This window comes from Cynocephalus volans, chromosome 2, assembly GCF_027409185.1.
Source record: "Cynocephalus volans isolate mCynVol1 chromosome 2, mCynVol1.pri, whole genome shotgun sequence".
In the NCBI taxonomy this organism is placed as follows: Eukaryota; Metazoa; Chordata; class Mammalia; order Dermoptera; family Cynocephalidae; genus Cynocephalus; species Cynocephalus volans.
In genome coordinates, this window is record NC_084461.1 from 215,015,423 (window position 1) to 215,039,141 (window position 23,719).

General features: G+C 39.9%; 1 protein-coding gene across 1 annotated transcript in view; it reads left to right on the forward strand.

Annotated features, from left to right (window-relative positions):
- Positions 1–14,988, forward strand: part of ABCA13 (ATP binding cassette subfamily A member 13) — a 446,769-nt gene extending 431,781 nt beyond the window's left edge. The window contains exons 60-62 of the mRNA XM_063086601.1: positions 12,322–12,427; positions 13,674–13,811; positions 14,469–14,988. Coding sequence (XP_062942671.1) covers positions 12,322–12,427; positions 13,674–13,811; positions 14,469–14,564 — 340 coding nt within the window. The 3' untranslated portion in view covers positions 14,565–14,988. The remainder of the gene's footprint in view (positions 1–12,321; positions 12,428–13,673; positions 13,812–14,468) is intronic.
- The last annotated feature ends 8,731 nt before the right edge of the window (positions 14,989–23,719 follow it).

Genomic DNA, 23,719 nt, shown 5'->3' on the forward strand with positions numbered 1-23,719 from the left:
ATATGTGTATTCAAAGAAATTGCATGAGTTCTCAATATTTCTTTGTTTCATGGCTTAAAAGTATTTTATAGATTTGATTTTTGGTTTCATTTTAATTAAAGTATAAAAGCCCCCATCTGAATCAGTTAGATTTTGTTACAAAAATGCTGCAAAGCTCATTTTAACTCCATGGCTTGAAACAACTGTCATTCACTTGCAAGAATCTGCAGGTTTGCTGCAGATGGGCTGGCCTCGGTGGGGCTTGCTGGGGGTGGCCCTGGCTCCCTTATCTCATATCCTCCTTCTGGGATCAGTGTCTGGGACCAGTGTCTGGAAGGTTGAAGCACAAGAATGGACAGGCCAAACTGCACAAAGATGGTTCAAGCCTCAGGTCACCTCACACCTGCTGACATCATTTTAGCCACATGGAGTCACATGGCTAGCCCAAAGAAAAAGCGTAGGAAGGTGGTCCCACGTAAGTGGAAGAACATCACATGGTTACACAGCAAAGGACAGGGATGTACGAAGCAGCAAAGAATTCCAGTCATAGTTACAATCTACTACAATCTCCAAACATTTAATGACCAATTATTTTAAACCTTGTCATCTTCGTTCTTTGCTCTTTAATAGCTTTACTGATATACAATTCACTTACTTAAAGTGTGTAATTCAGTGGTGTTTCATATATTCACACATATGTGGAACCACCCCCACAGTTAATTTTAGGACATTTTTATCATTATTTTATATTTATTCCTCTGTCCTCTCATTTCCCCCAGTCCCAGGCCACCCCAATCTGTTTTTTCTCTCTAGAGATTTATGTATTATTATTTTACATAAATGGAATAACATAGTATGTGGTGTTTTGTCAACGGTTGCTTTCACTTAGCACGATAGTGTAAGGTTCATCCATGTTGTAGCATGAGTCAGTACTTTATGCCTTTTTATGGAAGAATAACACAAAACATTTTATTTATCCATTCATCCGTTCATGAACATTTGGCTGTTATGAATAATTTTGCTGTAAACATTAATGTACAACTTTTTGTGTGGACATATGATTTTATTTATTTGAGTATATAACTTGCAGTGAAATTGTTGTCATATATATCTTTAATCATTTGAGTAACTGCCGGACTGGTTTCCAAATCAGCTGTACCATTTTACATTCCCATTGTCAGTGTGTGAGGGTTCTGACTTCTCCTGGTCATCACTTGTTATCTGAAATTTTATTTCAGCCATCCTAGTGGGTATGAAGTGAAATTGCAGTGTGGTTTTGATTTGCATTTTTCTTTCTTTTTTTTATTGAAATGTAATCGATTGAATGTATCTGTGGGGTACGGTATTAAATATCAATACCTCTGTGCAATATGTGATGCTCAAATCAGGACAATTAGCATATTCAACATTACACCATGCAATCATTTTTTGTTGCCTTTTACCAGTTTCTCATTAAGCCCCACTCTCCCTCCTCATTTCCTACCTCTGGTAACCTCAGTTCTGTTCTCTCCTTTAGAAAGTTCAGTGTGCTATTGTGATAGTTGTATCTTTCTTTTATTTTTTATTTGGCTCCCACTTATGAGCGAGGACTTGCAGTATCTCTTTCTGTGCCTGGTTTATTTCATTTAACATCATTTTCTTTAAGTTCACCAGCGCTGCTGTGAATGGCAGAATTTCATTCTTTTTTATGGCCAAGTAATATTCCCTTGAGTATATATACCAGATACATTTTCCTTATCCAGTCGTCCATTGATGGACATTTAGGTTGGTTCCAACTCTTTGCGATTGTGAATAGAGCTGCAGTAAACATGGAAGTGCAGGTGTCCTTTCAGCATGCTTATTTCCATTCCTTTGGGTATATACCCAGAAGTGGGATTGCTGTATTATATGACAGTTCTATCTGTGGTTGTTTGAGGAAACTCCACACTGTATTCCGTTATGGCTGCACTAACTTACATTCCCACCAACAATGCAGGAGGGCTCTCCTTTCTCCACATCCTCACCAGCATTTGTTATTCTCTGTCTTTTTGATAATAGCCAGTCTACGGGGTGAGATGATATCTCAGTGTGGTTTTGGTTTGCATTTCCCTGATGCTGAGTGATGTTGAGAATTTTTTTCATGTGTCTGTTGGCCATTCGTATGTCTTCCTTTGAGAAATGCCTATTTGGCTCCTTTGCCTATTTTTTAATCAGGTTACTTGTTTTTATACTGTTAAGTTGTTTGAGTTCCTTGTACATTTTAGAAATTAATCCTTTATTGGATGCATGGTTTGTAAATATTTTCTCCCATTTTGTAGGTTATCTTTTCACTTTGTTAATTGCTCCTTTTGCTGTGCAGAAGCTTTTTAGTTTGACATAATTGCATTTGTTTATTTTTTATTTTGTTGCCTGTGCTTTTGGGGGTCTTATTCATAAGTTTTGCTCACTCCTACTTCCTGAAGTGTTTCCCCTATGTTTTCTTTTAGTAGTTTTATAGTTTCAGGTCTTATATTTAAGTCTTTAATCCATTTTGAGTTGATTTAGGTATATGGTTAGAGGTACAGGTAGTTTCATTCTTCCACATGTGGATGTCCAGTTTTCCCAGCACCATTTATTAAAGAGGCAGTCTTTTCCCCGTTGTATGTTCTTGTTGCCTTTGTTAAAGATCAGTTGGCTGCAAGTACTTGGATAGATTTCTAGGTTCTCTATTCTGTTCCATTGGTCCAATTGTCTGTTTTTATGCCAGTGCCATGCTGTTTTGGTAACTATAGCTTCATAGTATAATTTGAAGTCAGGTAGTATAATGCCTCTGGTTTTATTTTTTCTTGCTCAGGATTGCTTTGGCTATTCAGGGTATTTTGTTGTTCCATATGAATGTTAGGATTTTTTTTTTTCTGTGAAGAATGTCATTGGTATTTTGATTGGGATTGCATTAAATCTGTAGATTGCTTTGGGTACTATAGATATTTTCACAATGTTAATCCTTCCAATCCAAGAGCATGGAATGTCTTTCCATCTTTTTGTGTCCTCTTTAATTTCCTTCAGCAGTGATTAGTAGTTCTTATTGTATAGATCCTTTACCTTCTTGACTAACTATTCCTAGATATTTTATTTTTTTGGTAACTATTGTAAATGGGCTTGCTTTTTTGATTTCCTTTTCTGTTAATTCACTGTTGGAGTATAAAAATGCCACTGATTTTTGCATGTTAATTTTGTATCCCACAACTTTACTGAAATCATTTATTAGCTCTAAGAGTGTTTTGGTAGAGTCTTTAGGTTTTTCTGTATATAGTATCATGTCATCTGCAACAGGGACAGTTTGACCTTGTCCTTTCCAGTCTAGATGCATTTTAATTCTTTCTCTTGCCTGATTGCTCTGGCTAGTACTTCCAATACTATATTAAATAGTAATGGTGAGTGTGGGCATCCTTGTGTTGTTCCTGTTCTTAAGGAAAAGGCTTTTAGCTTTTCTCCATTCAGGATGATATTCGCAGTGGGTTTGTCATATCACTTTTATTGTGTTGAGATATTCTCATTCTATACCTAATTTGCTGTGAGTTTTTATCATGAAGGGATGTTGAATTTTGTCAATGCCTTTTGTCATCTATTGAGATAATCATATGGATTTTGCCCTTGATTTTGTTGATGGGTACATCACATTTATTGACTTGCATATGTTAAACCATCCGTGCATTCCTGGGATGAATCCCACTTGATGATGGCATATAATATTTTTGGTGTGTTGCTGTATTCTGTTTTCTAATATTTTGGTGAAGATTTTTGCAACTGTAACTCATCAAATATATTGGCCTATAGTCTTCTTTTTTGTTGTTGTTGTATCTTTGTCTGGTTTTGGTATGAGGGTGACGCTGGCCTCATAGAATGAATTTGGTAGAATGGCCTCTGTTTTGATTTTTTGGAATAGTTTGAAGAGAATTGGTATTAATTCCTCTTTAAAGGTTTGGTAAAATTCAGCAATAAAGCTGTCCAGTCCTAGGCTTTTCTTTGTTGGGAGACTGCTGATTACTGTTTCAATCTCATTGTTTGGTCTGTTCAGGGTTTTCTGTTTCTTCTTAGTTCAGTCTTGTTGGTTTGTATGTGAAGACATTTATCCATTTCCATATAGAAGTCTGTATCTGTACCATTGCCAGGTTTTCAAATTTGTTGGCAATAGTTGTTTATAATAGTCTCTAATGATTCTTTTTATTTCTGTGGCATTGGTTGTAATGTCTCCTCTTTCGTTTCATTTCTGATTTTTGTTACTTGGGTCTTCTCTCTGTGTTCTTAGATGCACAAGTCTGGAGAGAAATTTCCATCTCCCTGAGGTGGAAACTACGTGGGAGAGAATAGGTCTTGTTTCAAATACCACGTACTCTCACTGTTCTTTTTCAGTTTTAGTAGACTTTTTTGAGTAACTATTTTTTTTCACTTGCTATATGTATCAAGGCCACTTTGGAGACTTTCATTGGTTGCCTTCTTATAATTTTCACCAGTTTCACTGGGGAATGGGTCGGCAGAACTCCCTCTGTCCTGCTGGAAGCCTGGACATCTCTTTCAAGCACATCTGTTTATGTCCACTTCATGCTGACTTTACACCTGCACCTAAAGTGACTGTGCCCATAAAGTGGGAATCTAGGTCCATTGTGTCTGAGGCCATTTTTAATATCCAGTTTCCTATTGACACCTGCTTTCTTTTCATTATTGTAAATATTTGTAGTATTATTTTTATTGCTTACAAAGTCATATTTGAAAGATTAAATGACATTACAGAAGGGCAAAGACCAATCTTGTGATCAGACTTTTTCTAGGAAATCACTCCAATTTTCTGTTTACAGAGGAAGCAAGGAGTCATTTACCTCAGTATACACATTCACATACTGAAATGCAGAAAAGCTGATCTAAATTAGTATTTTCTTTGTTTTAGTTCATCTCATTTTAAATTAGCATTTGGAGGGATTCAGAGTAATATTGAAAAGACTCACCATCTTGATGATTTATTTTTCATAACTCAGATACCACCAGGGTCCTTCCTGCCTGTGGGACATTTAGGAAAATGTGCCTGAGTGAGGGGTCCAGGGTCCCTCATCTTCAGGATGCTGTGAGGTCTGCCTGCCCTGCTGTTTTGTATCTGCCTGTTCCCACGTGAGTGTGCACCCCTGGCCTGGGTGCTAGCTGAGTCCAGCTGTGCACCCCCTCTAACTGTCAACCCTCCAAAGTATTCTGTGAATTTAGTAATTTCCTGATGTTTTTAAATGTGAGGGGAAGGAGGAAGTAATTGGGGAGCTCTGGGCTTCCTCAGCTACCTTCTCCCTGGTCCTGCCTGTGGTTCCCACACCTTGGGATCTAGCTGGAAATTTCTTACCACATTTAGACCCAGAGACTTTTATCCAGAGTCTGGCTTATCAAAGCCTTTTCTCAACAATGGGAAGGAGGTTATTCTTTAAAGCAATTCCTCTCTGCTGAGACAATTATGCATTTTTCTTATTATTACATTTTTTAAAGGCTATATTACATGGGGACTGTAACTGGAGCCCATAGAGGGTATTTGTGAAAACTCTGAAACTGAACTTAAAAGAGATTTAATCAGATGTTCCAAATGAACTACATCCCTCTACAGCAACACAGAGTAAAGTGTATTTGCTTGTGTACTTGGAGCAGAACCCCTTCTCCCCCGTGGAGACACTTTACAAAACCTCCATCTTTGTGCAGATGGCCGCGGAGCAGGTGTGCTGGCTTTGAAGGTTTGCTGTGTTAATGATGGTGTTTTCCTCTTCTGGTCTCACCCACTAAATACTCCAGGCTTCTCCACGGGCTGTGCTCATCAAGCCAGAAAGTAGATTGCTGTGGCTCCTTCCATGGGGTGTGTTCTAACAATGCTTATAGGCTCAGAGAAGGAAATCAGGAAGAGAATGACGACTTTAGCTCCTGTTGCTTCTCAAGGTGACCGTGCTGTGAGAACAGCTTGGTGGTGATGTGAAAGGCCTGGACTTAGCCTGCTACAAACATTTCCCTTTTCTAAGGACTGTTTTCCTCTGGCACTTACATCATCCAGAATGGAGAGACCCTCAGACCACAGAAACTTACTGTCTTTGATGATGAGGCTTTTGATTGTTTTGCTTCAAGAAAACGTGCTACTTTGTAGCATTTTTATTTTAGGACCTGTGGTCTTACTGAGATCCAGTGGGGATGTGCATGGATTCCTACAGAATAAGACGATGTGAGCTCCTTTTGGTTTGTTTGTGTTTTCCAATGGCTCATGAGGCTTTTTACTAAACGGAACGAGCCTGCTTATTAAAATCACTTTTTAGTATCTTACTGACTCTTACTTTTATGCAGGAGAAATAGTACACATTCATGATCTTTTGTTATGCTTCTGTTAATTAAAAAAAAAATATTTCGATAATAAAGAAATTTTAAGAATACCTCTATGCTCCAAGCAAAAGTTGTTTACTATTACTCAGAGTGGAAACCAGGGTGTCAGGATATCAGTTTCATCAATGATAATTAAATTTATATGCCAACCTTCTCTTTGAAAGTGAAAAAAACAAAGGAAAGAAAAAAAAAAAAGAAATGCCTACTTGTCAAAACTGGGAAATATAGAAAATCATGCTTGTAATATTGTCAGCTTTAAAAAATATGTCTTACCTGTCTAGAGTCTAGGGTATTTTTGAAATGAATGAAGGTTTCAGAGACTGCAAAAACATGCAGTAGGCCAAATGAGGGAACGAGGCTTATAGCTGTCACCTCACCAACCTGAAAACAACAGGTCCCCCGTGCTTGTTAGGTGGGTGAACATGGTACAGTGCTGGAAATAAGGCCCCTTGTTTTTCTGTCCTGCTGACATTGCTATTGCCCCATGCTTTAAAATGTTCCCTTTTGATTACTCTAAAAACGAAAGGAAAAACAATACAAATAGTACATTTTGCTGTTCAGTTAAGAAAGAAATATTGTTCCATTACACCAAACTCTAACAAGGAATTTAATCTATTCATTACACTGGAAAATATGAACTGGGTACCCACAGGGATGTGTGGGTCAAAAAAGTGGCCAGAAAACCTGGGGGTTTTGTCCTGCAGGAGCTGCACTGTTAGCTGATGATATAGAAGGATGCATTGCACACCTGGATGCACAAGGAAAGGGCATCCCAATCCCAAGGCAAAGGCTCCACACCCAGGATAAGATCTTGCATAGCTGAGCACTAAATAAATACTGAATGGAAGGAGGAGAGGAGATCTGGTGTGGGAGGCATGAAGGATACTCTTGGATGAGAAGTCAGAAAGGACGGTGTCAGTCACTTCGTGGAGAGCCTATGGACTGGGGTAAAGAGTTTGACCTTTGAGTCAAAGACTTTCAGTCTTGAAGCTGTCATGGCCTCCTGAGTTGTGCCTCAGTTCTGTTGGCCTTTCCCTGTGGCACCGTTGATCCACGCTCTTCATTCTGCATCTATTGCTGGTGGAGTCACTTGGGAAAGTGCCACCCCTAGCCGCAGAGAGGAATCTTCCTGGAGAGATGTGTGTTCCCAAGGCTCAAGCTTCTTTTTATTGTGAAGCTGTCTCATCTACCCCTAGGATCTTGTCTTTAAACTCAGAAGCTTATTGAAGCTCTTTTCAAAGAAGATCTCCTCCCCCAGGAGGAGTGCTGGTGCCAGCTGCCAAACACTGCTGTTCTTTCTTTTGTTATTTGTCAGGGGCTCTTTTTATGTTAATGCCTTGGATCTGTAATCCTCACAACCATGCTGATTTGCATATGCAATGATTAGAAAGTTTTCCAAACCGAACTTTCAACCGAAGTTGAAATAATAAAGGCACTTGGAATGAAGAGACACTGTTGTCCAGTAAGCCCAAGTTGGTCCTTACTCTGGTGGTTAATAAGCTGAATGACAGTGAAAAAATGTCCCAACCTCTTTTGGGCCTCCAAATTTCTCATTTCATAAAGAGGAAATGACATCTGTTTTAATCACACAGGTTGTTATAAGGGTAAAACAAACCCATTGATGTAAAAATGTTATTTTACACTAACTAACATCGTGTCTGAGCATTAACAGACACGGTCCTGCTGTAAGCCCACGTTTCAAGTTCAACCGACCCGTTTTGGCATTTTGCCTGTCTCCCTTGCCTTTGAGTTGTGGGACCTGAGAAGCTCCCTAACTTCTCTGAGAGTCCGTTTCACTTCTGTGAAGCACACACAGTGACATCACCGTCCTGCGGGGATTGAATGGCATGACGCGTGCTCGGTGTCTTGTTCAGAGTGGGTGCACGTCAGAGCTCATGTTCTCAGTTCTCTCTTGGCTTCCTCATCTCTCCAGCTGGGTCACACGAGGACTGTACAGACATGCCACCTGCACGCCACGTGCTCACAGAAATGTTTGCTGCTGCCCATTGCTCAGCCCCCCTTCCTCAGTGCCACCCCCTCCTTCTCTGCGTGCATCCCAAAGACGAACAGTTACACTGTGGTTACTGGGGACAGCTCGTTGAAATGTGGCACATTGCAGAGGCGAGGTGCTGACCCCGGAGGAGTGGGGTGAAGTGCAGTGAGGCAGGAGTTGGGGAGTTGGAGACTGAGGGGGTCTGGAGCAGTGGGGGTCCCCTGTCCCGCAGTCAATGCTGTGACACATGTGCCCAGTGGGAGCTTTACGTGTGACCACAGAGACCTGGTCCTGCTGTGCTTTCTCTGCTCTCACTCTGTGCAAGGTGAGGGAAAAGGTCATTTTAAAGAGATTTTATAGTAAGATATTTGTGAGGAAGGGCATATGTATGGATGTGTGTGTGCCCGCGTGTGTTAGTAGATTTCTTATGGAACAGAAGATAAAATAAGTGGGAATATAGAGAGACACCTACTAAAAATGTTACACATCTTACAAAGTTTGTTTTCAGAAGTCCAAAATTAGCTTCTATATTATGAGTTTTATGTATTTAATTTTTAGAGGCAATATAAAAAAAGGTTCCTAAATAAATGATTTTAAAATCAGAAACTGAAATATAGTTGTAGAGTATGGGACAGTAGCATATTCCTTTTATTTTTCTAGAAACCATGTAAATTTTTTCTATTTAATTATAAAAGTGATATTTGCTCATTATTTTAGAATTCAGAAGTGTCAGGAAAAAAAAAAAAAACCACGTCCGACTATTCACTATTCCTCTTGTCCAGATAACATTCTAGAATTTCATTTGAATGTGACATTTTTATGTATGTATTTTATACAGTTGACAATGTACTGAGTCTAAAATGTTCTATTTTGCATTTTATACGTAATAGTATATGAAGGGCATTTTTCTCATCATTAACTAGTCTTCATAGATATATTTTTCATGGCTGAAGGTGAAATAAACACATTTGTCATAAATCTTTGACTTTTAATTTTGGGGGAAGGACTTTTATAAGTGGAGTCTTAAGCCCAGGGATGTAAAGGTTCCTAGACTCTTGGTCTAATTTGACTGCTGATTGTTTTAGAAATGTTTCTTCAGACGCATGACCACCTGTCTCATTGGGCACTTGGAGTGTCTGACTTTTAACATATAGGTGTGTTTGTTATTCGCTAGTACCTTGGTCACTCTTCTATTTTAGCACTTAGTACATGTATTACATTTAATGTTTGTGGTACCAAAACATTGTATCACAAAAAGCTGTAGAATATTTGTCATAAGCACCTTCATCTGCAGATAATGCTGTTTATATATCTTTATGTAATCACCAACTATGCAAATGAGGTAGACATAATGGATTATCTAGAAATGTTTGATCAATGAGTGAATATATAAACAAATGACTCCTTGGCTATTTTGAAACCTTTTGTGGAAGTGTGGGAATCAAATAAATCCTTCAGGGAATTTAGGTCATTAGTATAAATGTCCAGGATATAGGCAGAAATGAGAAAGTAAATTAGATACTTGCATCATAATGAATTTTATAATCTATAAAGATTTTCTTAATTGTTAAAGGTGCCATGCTTTTATATATTATGTCCAGAAGTATTTTGACTGTTCTAGAGAGATCCTAAGAAATGTGCCAACCTATTTCAGAAGTGCTTTCTCTTGACTTTCTTTTTTAAGAACTGTGTAATTTTCTTTTTTATGCAGTTCAGATTTTCTATAGTAAAGCTGGAGGTCTTTTGGTTCAAATGAAACTTAATTTTGAAAAAAATAAATATTAATATGTATATGTGTTATAGAGAATTTATTAGGCAATTATTGAAATTTAGCATGAATTTGTCAAAATTCATTAACCAAATTTGCCCATAGGGCTAAGTAAAAGCGGCCCATCGTGTACTTGTGTGTACAGTCGTCTCTCCTCCCACTGCCCCTCCACACTGTTGTGTCTTTATGTAGTGCTTCTGATCCATGCTCACGTTATCTCATCTGCTTTCATCTAAGTTCCCCAAATAAATTGTAAGCTTCTTCACACGAAATAGAGCATTCTTCTACTTTGGTCATATCCCGGACAGAAGCAAAATTTCATTATTCATTTATTTACTTATTTACACAGTGCCAGACACTGTTTCAGGTGATTTACAGGGATTAATTCATTCAATCCTCTAACAATCTTTTCAGACAGCTACTATTATTAGCCTGATTTTTTAGATGAGGCAACTGAGGTTAGAAAAATTAACTGACTTTCTAGGGTCACACGTCTAGTATGTGGAGGAGCTGGAACCAAACCCAGGCTGTCTGGATCCAGCATCAGTAGTGCACACACAACATTATTTCATGTCATCAGAATCACTGATAACCACAAGAGCAGAAGCACATCTCCACAACCCCCCCCCCCCAGGACACAGCGTTACATGCAGACACAGCTGAGAGCTCTCTGAAGAGCCTTACAAAGCTCCAGCAACTTACCTCTTCACCTTGGGAAGCCCGTCTACTATCTGGGCCTCCATCCCTTCCTTACCTGAAATGCTGAAATATACACCCACTTAGAAGGATTTGGTGAAGACAGGGTAGGATCGTCCATGTTAATCAGCAACACAGGCTCTGACATGTGCTACTGAGGAAAAGAGGGACAGCTGTTCTGCTAAACACACACTTGCTGTGCTGACTGACCAGTCTGTCGGCCTTTAACAAATCCTACAGACAGCTGAAGAGAAGTGTGAGGGAGGTGCATCTGTGCATGCTTTCATGTATATATTTTTAATGTCCTCAACAACCTCTTAGCCATGTGTAGATTAGAAGCCATCAACTCAAAATGATGGGAGGCTGTTGGAGCCATGCACAGACCTCGGGGGAAATGACTCTGACATTCTGAAATCAAGGCAGGAGACAGGAACAAGATCACATTATCTCAGGCCTTCCTGTCTTCACCAGACAGATTCAAAAAATGATTCGACCATAAATGTGTTAAGGCCAGCCTCACTTAGGGAGAATTTACTCAAGTGTAGCATGTTTTCCCCCAGCAATGCCAAGTGAGGTATGATTAAAAGATTTTGGGCAGACTATTAGTTCATTCATTAAACTAATATTTATCAGTTCTGGGTACTGTGCTAGGTACTGGGTGCTACATGCTGGGTTCTGTGCTAGGTACCAGGAATAGATAAATGACTGAACAAAACAGACATAGATTTTAATCATCATGATGTATTCATGTGTTTGTTTTTTATGGAACGAATATTTGTGGAAACACCATTATGTGCCTAACAGCATGTTAGACACCTGGGATGAGGCAGTAGAATAACACACGCAGTTTTGGAAGCCCCTACATCCTTGGAGATAATTATTTGAGATCATCCTAGAGTATGAGTGTAGCCTCCTGTGTTGTTGCTTGGACACCAGTGGAACTACCATCTATAGCTCTACAGTGCTAGAAAATGTGCCTCTTAGGCTGGCGACTTCCATTGCAGTCATGGGTCTGTCCACCTAGGCTGGGTTGAAAAACAGTTGGGAAAATTATTTCATGTAATGAGTAAACAAATGCCTGGTTAAATTATTTATGCATTCCCTTTCATCTTTTTCCAGCCACATTTTAATCATTCTAGACCTTGAAGCAGTAAGTCCAGCAATGCTGCATCTCAGGGTTAGTGTCCAGCCCAGCTTCTGACTCCCTCCAACTCAGCACTTTGCTTCCACAGTTGGCGTTTTTATCTTCCCTCTTTCACTGACTAGGTGTTGATTCCAGGACTTGCTGATTATCTTTTTTTTTTTTTTTTTTTTAAGATAAATCAGTGTCTGTGTTGATATAAGTTGAATGACAGAAAACTGCATAATTGATTTACAATTAATTTCTGTGCATTATGTTTTTGAGAATCCCCAAATCTCCCAACCATTTGAAATAGTTACTGTTTTTTGTCTCTATGTGAAAATGAACTTAGAATTTACCCATCATAGGGGTCAGTATAAGAGTAACCACACCTGTATTTCTTCCAACACTCAGGTTTGGGGATGGTTATACGGTCAAGATTTGGCTCTATAAAGGAACAAATGAGCACAGTGCTATTTCTGACTGCTTGAAGCTCCATTTTCCAGGAATCCAATTTAAGGTAGTACTGATATTCTGCATTACTCCTTTTTTTCAGCTAAAAAATAATCTTATAAACGTATTTGTCTTTTTACTGTTTTTATTCTGTGCTGCCGTAAGATACTGCCTGCTCTCTTAGTTTCATTGCAAAGTAGAGGCCATACCTCCTGACTAAAAACAGCATGGATAGCTGATATTGCTTGTTCATTCTGCAGGATGGCAAGCCTGCCTGGCTGCTTGGTGGACTGCCCAGGGTCGACGGTGGTTATGAGTCACCCTTCTGTGGGCACAGCTCCATTGCATAGCTCATTGTGTTCAGGATGGAAGATGGCAAAAGTTAACTTCTTCCCTGTGTTTTCTGGGGTTAGAGGCTTGGTGATTTCAGCGTTATTTCACAAGAAGAGCCCTATGCTTGGGATCATAACCCTCTACAAACCTAATCTGGTGTGGTCCCCGAACCAACAGTATCTTTATCACCCAGAACCTGGTTAGCCTTGCGGAATCTCAGGCCCCAACCTACTGAATCTGAATCTGCATCTTAGCAAGACGATCAGATGATTCCTATGCATGTTAACGTTTGAGAAGCACTGTCTATAATTCTTTTGGATAACTGTGTGATGCTAGTTTATCATAACTTCTAACAGGTTGTAGTCCACAGAGTAGCTGTTCCCTGTTTATTTAAACAATGGCCATTTATTGAAATTCTACCACAGAAGAAGCATGCAGTGCAGGACACTATTGTTCTTGCTTGAGTATGACTCTAAACGACCCTGTGAAACAGGTATAATTGTCCCCATTGGCACACATGAAAACAAGGATCAGAACAGTTAAATATCTTACCAAGATCTTCTCAGCTAATGGTGAGAGGACACCTGAGAGCTAAGCCCAAGTCCCAGAGTGAAGTTCAGGGCAGCTCCATCCACCTCTGCTAAGCCACATTAACTTCCTCCTTCTTGAATGTCTGTAGGCATCTTCTGACCCCTTAAAGAAGTCTTCCCCATGCATGTGGCAAGGTGGGGGCATAGCAGTGGGCAGAGCAGCAATTCAACCAGGTGAATGCCACTTATCAAATATGCTTTATGGTAAATTGTCACCAATAAGGGTTTATTGGATACTCACAAAATTAACCTGTATCCCTAGTTGGTATTTATGTGTGTGGCTGGAAAATTTATTTGGTAATTAAATGTAGTAATTAACTTAAATGTTGGTAATTAAATGTTGTTCAATGATTGCTAATCATGTGATACTTTTTATTGTTTGGCTTTTAGGGACAGCGCCTTAATTTATTAGAATATCATGTGCCAAAAAGGTGGGGATGCTTAGCCGACCTGTTCAAAGTTCTAGAAAATAATAAGACCTTCTTGAATATCAAGCATTACTCCATTAACCAAACCACTTTGGAGCAGGTATAGTACCTTGAACGATTCAGCAGGTTGCATTTTGATACACTCATCAGGCCTATCCCAGCCGATTTAAAAATTAGCCAGATTACTTCTTCAGCTCACCATTGCTCTTAGTTAATCTTGCTCAATTTTACAAAATTCTGATAAGGATGGTGAGTGTGATAGGGTTGGTTTATTTTATGTTGTTTACAAAAAGTATACATTCAGTAGGCCTTCAATTTATTTATGTTTGGGCACTCATTAAGTTAAAGCATGTCCCATTAACCTTCCCTTCTCCACTTTACCCAGCCCCCAAGAAACTAAGGGGACCCCACTGTAATGCAGTGATAGCAAACTCAGGGGGAAACCAAATGTGCTTGGGTTACTGTGAGTACAGAAATGTAAAATATATCACAATTTCTTTCTAAAACCATACATAAGGTTTTGAGAATTTCCAGGTGATTTATTAATTGTCCAGAAATATTGATCATTCCTGGTGTTGTGTCCTCAGTGGATTTGCATGATTATAGTGATTTAGGAGAAGGTGGTAAATGAATGACTGTGGCTTTTAGGACAAGTTGGGCAGTATTCTGAGAGAATGTCTCCTCTGCTAATAGTGGAGAAGAAACAAAGAGTTGAGAGTTTTTATAAGTTAACAACTATTTTCATTACTTCTTTCAGGTATTTATTAATTTTGCTACTGAGCAGCAGCGCACTCCGCAATCTACTCTCCATCCGTCCGCTGACTGTCATCACCCACGTCACCTACCTATATAAGCACTAGAGAAGAAATTTCGTGAGGAACGACACCTTGTCTTTCACAGCAATTAATACTGAAGGATCAGAAATGCATGCACACAGCAGAGGCGCTGGAAGATATGCTCCAGGCAGTCAAGTTGCATTTTTTTCATAATTTTCTATTTTGAAACTTTGTTAATTAAGAACCAGCAGACTGGAAGGTCAATCTTTTCTGTAGACTTTTGGGGAGTTCCTCCAACACATTTACTCTCTTGGACAAGCCAGGTGAGTGCCAGCATCTTCATGACCAAGGCATGATTGAATTGACAGAATCCAAATGAGACACTGTGGAGCAGGAAAGGTTGTCACAGATTATCCACTCCAAACATTTAATTTTACTTTTAAGGAAACTGAGGCACTCCAAAGTTAAGAAAAAAACTTTCCTAACTTATATAAACAAATTCAGCAAAGTATGTAGTAACTAAACATTAATTTTCAAATATTTTTTAAAAATTTCTAAAAATGTTATTCTCAGAATTGTTGTCCTCAAAGTATTTTCAGATATAAAGTGCTGAGATATGGCTCTCAAAAGCTATATAAACCTGATATTTTGCATCCTATAGTTAGTAAAATATAGGTTGTGATCAAACCAAAACACTTTCTTGTGACATTTCTTTACCAAAATAAGATTTCACTAACTCTGTCTTTCCTGAATATCATTCCATATCAAGATTGTTTTAAATGGTAAGGATCAAGCCAATCATGGGTCACTTTGATGTGACTAATTTTGATTCCTACATATCACATAAGTTACACTCTCTTGAAGAAGTTAGTTTAGGGGTATATGATTTTTTCTTCAATTTTTATAAAATTTCATTGTGAAAATGGAGGATGTAATCTTTTTTCTTATTGTTGAATCAATAAATACCAATTTTTGCAACACGAACATGTTTATACTGCAGATAATAAACGAGATGTGCTTTAATTTAACCTGATTCTTGAATGTAATTGTGTTTTTGCCAATATACTCCCTTGCATCTTTATTTAGGTCTTTAGGGATCCAATTTAATTTAGGTAAGGAGGAAATGAAACTACTCCAGATCTTTGAAAGTTTGAAAGGTTAAAATTTAATTGAGTTTTACCCTGTTATGTTCTGCTCTTAGGGGTTCTTTTCTGGTCTTTGAACTGCTTTATTCTTGAAGTTTTGCTTCAAGGTATGTCTTTGAACAATAAACAGGAAGAAAAATAAACCTGACATGCTAAAACACCACATCCCAGAAGACTGGACACAAAAGGTCAAATCTTATGTTAATGTTGAAAATGTCATTGCATTTATACGTCATGCAGATATTTTATGCCTTTGGAGTTAAACATTTGTCCTAAGACCTTTGGGTTTAAGGTCATACAACTGAGATTTTTAAACAAACTACCTTCTCTTGAAATCATTCCGAGTAGAGTATTTTACAATGCAGAGATAACAGTGATTATTCCAGTTCCAGTAATCTAGCACTTATTATATAGTTTATCTTTACCCATATATTTAAACAGATGATGTATTAAAGCCCTCATGCAAAATCAAAATTGTAAAAAGCAGACAAGAAGTATGTAATTAAAATAGTAAAGACTAGGTTGCTTAAGGTTATTGTTAGCTTTGTTTATTGGGTACTGAACTGGTAAATAGTTCAACATAACCACTGCAAAACATCGGACAAAACACACACACGCAATACACACCTACATGCACACTGTTAGGGTTCAAGAGAATGATGTGAATACTAGCTTAATCACAAATTTTCTTACCCAAATAAGGGTCATAGACAGTTTAGATTTTCAGACTGGTTTGACCATGTTTCTTCCTTGGCTTTTGCTTTGGGCTGTAGCTCAGTGAACTTTTATTTATGGTATGTTACAACTTAGTTTCACACACTTGAATAATTCAAAGCCCTTTCATACATATATGCACATACACCTGCACACACACCTCAACTAAAAATTATTTAGTTCCTTCAACTAAAATTTATTGAGCCCATTACACGTACATAAGTAGACGGTGGGTGCTGTAAATGGGGTTGGGGGACTAAAAGATCAAAGAACCATGATCTTTGTCCTTGAGGAGCACACACGCAGGTGGAGAAGTCAAGGTGAGACCAACAGACACTGAGTACTCCCTCCCCTGCTAACGGGGCCAGAGTGATTCACCTTAACCAACGGTGTGGGAAGGGACTTTGTGGGATAGTTACTGCTCGGGTTGGCCTTTACAGATGGAGAATGGGGAAAATGACATGTAAGGGTAAGAGAATATCAGAGCAAATTGACAATATTTAATGAGCAATGGGTTTAGCCTGTTACTTTGGGGGTTGCTGAATTTCCATAAATATCAAGAATCCAGTTTTCTCATCTTAAGAATCCCCCTTACATTCTAAGGTGGCTGCTAGAGCTCTAGCTATCACAATATTCAAAGCAGAACAAAAAAAAAAAAAGAGAGAGAGAGAGACAAATTAGACTTAGGTGATAAATGACACCTGTTTAAAGAGCTTTCCTGGCAGTCTAACCCACATACTTAGGCTTATATTGTGTCATCCAGAAATATTCACATGGCCATAACTAGCTATAAGAAGGTTTGGGCAATGCAGTCTTTAGCTGGGCTCTGACCACTCTAAAATGAAATGAAGGTTTTGATTCTATGGAAGAAGAACCAGACAGATACTGGACAGATGGCCGGCAATCTCTACTACAGGTTCACAAACAAAAGGTCTGTGGTCACTTTGCATGGGCACAAATTAATTCAATTTTGGACATGTTGAGTGGACTAGGTAATTATGTGGCTATCTTTGGGCAATCCAGCTTCTAAGAGTATTACTATGTTTAGGATTGAACTAGTCTGTCAAGATCTGTAGAGCAGATGCTATTTACATTTACAAACGTTATTGTCAAATTGAATGCATGAGATTAGGAGAAAAGAGAATTTTATGGATATCGTCCATTTGGGCTAAATAAATAGCACTGTCATTTCTCACAGTGAGAATTCCTATTGAGAACTTTAATAGATAAACGTCTACTGCTGGAGTTTCAAATTACTGAAAGTAGGAAGCATTTTTCTTAATTATTTGGTACTGCTCGTCATCACAAAAGAGACATTTCACCACCTCATCAGTGAATGCATCCCGTTTTTTTCTTTACATTAAGATGTTGTAAGGAAAAACGGGGTCCACTGAGTTAAATGAACATCTTAAATCTAGCAAAATTCACTGGTTACAAAACACATCTAGAAACCTTCTTTCAAATGAAGGCAACATTATTTACACCATATTTTCCATTCCATCTATGTCCCTGGGTATGGCTTTGTGTTGGTGAATTACATCTGCTACCAAATTGTGGTGATGTAGCTCGTGTTGGTGTTCGTGTAGCACCGTGAGCGTGGCTTTGGGTAAACCCTCTGTAGGGTGCCATGATGGTCTGTGAGTCATTGGTTCCTACCTGCTCACTCTTGCACTCAGTGTCATGTTGGGGCTTGTTCTGCCCAAACATAATCATGTGAAAACTTTGCCTGAGCATAAGTTGGTGTGAATTAAGGTCATAAGCTAGAGCAAGGCCGCACATCCAAGTTCTCTAGACTGGGCGTCAGGAGACCTGGTTCCACCACCAATTAGAGGTTCGATCTTATCCAAGCTGCTTTGCTTTCTTAATCTTCATTTTCCTGATTTTTACAATCATACAAGATATTTAAGGATGAAATCAGCAAAAATCTACAAAGAGTGCATAAATATACAGTATTAGAAAAGGAAGCATATCTACAGACAAATAAAATGTTACAAGAATACTGTAAAACTTTATACAAACTTTTAGAAAACAGATGAAGTGGATGATATTTTTAGTAAACAATAATCAAGAATGCCTCAAGAAAACACTCTAGAAAATAAATCAACAGTGGAATGTCACCACAAGTATACCCCTACAAGTACCCCATCCCCAAACAGCAGACCCAGATGGTTTTACAAATGAAATGTACCAAAGGAGATAAAGTCTGTATAATACAACCTGTTTCAGAAAATAAACAAAAATATTCTACCCATCTCACTTATGACATCATTATAACCTTGGCACAAAAACTTGTCCAGCAACAGAGAAGACGAGTAGAGGACAACCTCATGTATGAACATGGCTACAGAAATACTGGTAGATGGAATTCAGTGTGTATGTGAGGTATCTTGTAACTGAATGTGATTTATCTAGGGAATGCAGTAGTGGTTTGAAGTCAGAAAGTATTAATGTGACTCATTGCATTCAAAGGTGAGAATATAAATTGTCTCAAATGGAGAAAAAATATTTCATAAAATAGATGATAACCTATATTAGAAAATTAGGATTACAAGTGAATTTCCACAGTCTGATATAACGTATCTAATAATATTTATGAAATTCTAGAAGCTGAATTATGTCTGAATATAACACTTCTTTCTCAGGAACCTTTATTTATATTTCTTTTCTCTCTTTTATATATTCATTCTCTCTCTTGCAGCTGGGCCCTTTCCAGCAACATTTAAGATGCTGTAGTTTCTCCCACTTTATGAAATACTCTGTCAATGCCTCGTCAGCATTCACTCCTTCCTGCCCTCAAGCCAGAGTCTCAGAAGACCTTCCCCCCGCTGTCTCGAGCTCCACCTCCCACTGCCTCCTCCGCCTGTTCCACTCTGGATACTGCCCCCGGACGCCACCAAAGCCGCTCTGGTGAGAGATCACCGTGGGTCTCTATTTTCCTAAGTCCTGTGGACAGTTTAGAGTCCACATCTATTCGCCTCTCTGTTCAAGTGTTTAATCCTTGAGCTCCATGATTCTACACTTCCTGGTTCTCTTTCCCTCTCCTTAGTTTCATTTTTAGTCAAATGCTCCTTCACATGGCAATGAACGGCTGAAGCTTTGCAAGCCCAGTTCTGGGCCCTCTGTATTTCTCGCTATATGCTATCTGCTAGGCAATCTCTTCCTCACCAGTTACCACCACCAAACCGATACTCACGATTAGTGTCTCCCTCTCTACTGAGCTCCAGACGTGTATCGAAGCCCACTTGGCCTGTCCACTCATGTCCCACCAAGAGAACGTGGGTTCTCACCAGGCCAGCCCATCCGTGACCTTCATGCTCAACATGCTGGGGAATGTTCCATAACCTTCCAGTTGCAGGAGCTGTGCTCTGAGGCTTGCCTTCAACACCCAGTGCTCCCTCATGTCCCAGCATCCGTCCTTTACAAAGTCCTGGTGATCTTCCTTCACGTCTCTTGCTGATTCTTTTCCCACCTCTGGGAAAGAATCCATTATTTCTGTCTTGGACTAAAGTTTTACTATAGCACTGGTGTCTTACTTGGTTTTCCTTTATCTAATTTTGCCTCTCAGGCCGGCCCGTGGCTCACTCGGTAGAGTGCGGTGCTGATAACACCGAGGCCACGGGTTCGGATCCTATATAGGGATGGCCGGTTAGCTCACTGGCTGAGCGTGGTGCTGACAACGCCAGGCCAAGGGTTGAGATCCCCTTACCGGTCATCTTTTAAAAAAAAAAAAAAATTAAAAAAAAAAAATAATAATAATAATAATTTTGCCTCTCTACCATCTGCTTTCTGAGTTTCTGATGGGGTGATTTTTTTTTTTTTAATTGCCATGTCTTTTATCAAGACTCACTGCCTTTCCCATGTTCTCAGAATAAAGAAAACATTTTTAATTATGCCTGGAACATCTTGACTGGCCTGTGCTGTACATCCTTCCCCACTTTGGCTCCTTGAGCTGCATTCATCTTGTATTCTTCAAATAAACCATGATTCTCCCCTTGCCGTAGACACAGAAGGTTTAAAGCAGGGCATACTCTGATTTGGTCTGTAATTTAGGAAGGGAGCCTGCCCTACCATCACCATCTTATCGCTCAGCTCTGGCTTGCTATATGGGAGCAGTTCCTTGACTGGACTCCTAACGTCTTGGCAACTCCTGCACAGCCCTCCATGCTGTGCCAGGCTGGCTTTCCAGATTCCAGCGTGGCCATGAAAGGCCCCTCCTCATGTCCTATGCTGACCCATGGTCCACCTCCTCTTCCTTTTTCCTCCTTCGGATGCAGCCTCTGGTCCATCTCCCTGAACACTTCCCATCGTGACCCTGAGCCGTGCTCTGGTGCACTCTGCATGGCACATGCTGTTTCCTTTGCCTGCCAAAGCTCTTCTTTTACCTCTCAGGAATTGTTTTTTAGGACACATTACCACTTCCTCTCTTAATTCTCCTCTGAAGCTTTCCCCAGCTCAGACAGAATTAATTGTATTCTCTTCTTCAATTCCTATCCATGCTTTTATCGTAAGATGGATGGACTTGGAGGACATTAAGTAAGCCAGGAACAGAAAGACGAATGCCATATGACTTCATTCATTTGTGGAATCTACAAAAAGAAAAGCTGATTAATGAGAGTAGAAGAGTGGTGGTTATTAGAGATCAGGGAGGGGAGTAGGGGAGAGGGAAAACAGAGAAGTTGGCCAATGGGTACAAAATTGAATTAGATGGAAGGAATAAGTTCTGATGTTCTATTGCACAGCAGGGCGACTATGGTTAAGTTAAGTTTTGTATATTACATAACAGCTAGAGGAGAGGCTTTTGAATGTTTTTGTTACAAAGAAATGATGAATGCATGAGGTGATTGATACTTACCTACCCTGACCCAATTATTATACAACATGTGTACCAAAAACATCAGATCATACCCCGTAAGTGTGTATAATTACAATGTGTCCCTTAAAATTAAAATGAATTAAAAAGTTATATTTTTTTCCTATTTCTTTCTTTTTATATGGTGAAATTTTTTAAAAATGATTTCAGAATCAGGGGCATGACTGTATCCCCAGAGCCTGGCACTGGACCCAGTATGAATGTTCATATGAATGCTGATTGAACAAATAGTAACTATGGAGGATAAGTGGGGACTGCATCAACCTTAAAAACTGCATAATCACTATTGATACTACTTGAAACTGAGTAATAATAAAGGAATAGTTTTTTCAAAGCAAGAGACACTTTCTTTCTAGGTGGTGCCAGTTCTCAGCACAGTCCCACGCACAACGCCTTCAGCCAATGCTCGTCGATACAGGCAAAGTGCGTCACTCACGGGCTGTGGGCAGGTGCCTGATTGCAAATATCTCAGTCCAAACCCCACGATCATCTACAACACTGGACTCCCTGTCCTTCAGAGTTAGCAAGACCACCTGGATTATTCCTGTGTTTTCCTTGAACCCTCCCCCGCCCCCCTCACACACGGCTTTTGACAGAAGCACTTGTACATTTTTAGAGGCAGGAACAGTGTACAAATTTTCCTTAAATTTATTCAAAGCAAGAAATGTGGAGCTTTGCCACATGTAACTGCACTGCCATGAGAAGAAAAGGTCCAGACTTCAGGTTCCCAAAGCCCACAGGTGGTTAATTGGGTCATTAGGACACATTCCCCACATACCAACTTAATTTCATTTTCCTCAAGGAAGTTGGTAACAAGATCTTAATAGAAACTTGGCACATCTAAGGGATGGGAATGCTTTGTCTATCAGACAGAGCAAAAAAAAAAAATGATTGTTACGGACACAATACTGATCACATGTCCTGTGTGTGACTGCGAGGGGAAGGAGGACACCCATCTATTTTAAAGATAATTTTCACAAAGATAACCACGTCCAGATGGAGCTGGGAGTGGACACTAGAAGAGTGTGGTTTCTGCGGCTGCGGCGCATCTGTGTCTCCGGGCAGGAGGTCAGCGCAGGGCAGGGCAGAGAGGAGGGCAAGTGTCCCGGCAGCCGGAGGCAGCGCAGCAGCAACCCCAGCAGGGGCGCTGCCCGTCCTGCAACTGCCCGGGTGGGGACACGAGTCTGGATCCTGAAGAGAACCCACAAGAGCATGGAGTTCATCACAATGAAAGGAGAGGGACACAGGAACAGGGAACCTGACGGGCCTACAAGGACAAACCTTGTTTCTGAATCTTTTCTTTAAATCTGAACTTTTAGTTTTTTCTTCACTCTGCTATTACGCTTTGGATTCTTACAGGTTCCCCTTTTATTTTTCCAATTCACCCCTTTATCTCCCCTCCCCTCTTTAACACAGAAAACATCAGTGGCACTGTTCCTCCAGCTCACATCTTTTCTGCCTTCTCAACACTAAAACACAGTGACCTAAAACAGTGAGGTAATTCTTAGCTGGGTATTTGCAGCCCTTCTTTTCCCAATGGCAGCCAGAAGCTTTTTGTTTGGTCTTCCTGGTTGTCCACGGTCATGCGGAAAGTCTTTAATGAGAGAACAAAATGCTTTCACAGGTCAGTCATAGCTGCGATGGTCTGAATGTTTGTGTCCCACTAAAGTTCATATATTGAAATCCTAATCACCAAGGTGATGGTATTAGGAGGTGGGGCCTTTGGAGGTGAATCGGTCATGATGGTGGGGCCCTTGTGAACCAGATTAGTGCCCTAGTAAAAGAGGCCCCAGCGAGACCCTGCACCCCATCATCCTGTGAGGCACAGCACGAAGACACCATTTACTAGGGGGTGGGCCTTGACAGACACCAAATCTGCCTGCACTTTGATCTTGGACGTCCCGGCCTCCAAAACTATGAGAAATAAATTTCTGTTGTTTATGAGTAACCATTATGGTATTTTATTATAGCAGCCAGAATGGCCACACAGTGGCCATACACATTAATGTACAGAAAAATATCACTTACTGTGTTGTTTAGAAGTGAAATGGTATAGCAGAAAAATAGGGTTTTAAAGTCAGACTGGGCCTTATATCTTGGGCGTAGAGCTGCTGGGACAAAGTACCAAGACTGGGTGTATTCTCCCGCAGTTCCGGAGTTTAATCGTCCACGGTCAAGGTGTGGGCAGGGCCACGCTCCCTCTGAGACTCCAGGTAGAAACTCTCTTGCCTCTTCTAGCTTTGGATGGTTGTTGTCAGTCCCGGCGGTCCTTGGCCTGAAGGCGCATCCTGCCAGTCTCCATTGTCACGTGGCGTTCTCCCACATGCTTCTGTCTTCGCATTGTGTTTTCCTTACACCAGTCATACTGGATGAGGGCTACCCTGATGGCCTTGTCTTATCTTAGTTACATCTACAAAGACTACTTCCCAAATACGGTCACATTCACAGGTGCTGGGGGTTATGACTTTGACATATTTGGGGTGGGGGGGAGGGACGCACTTCA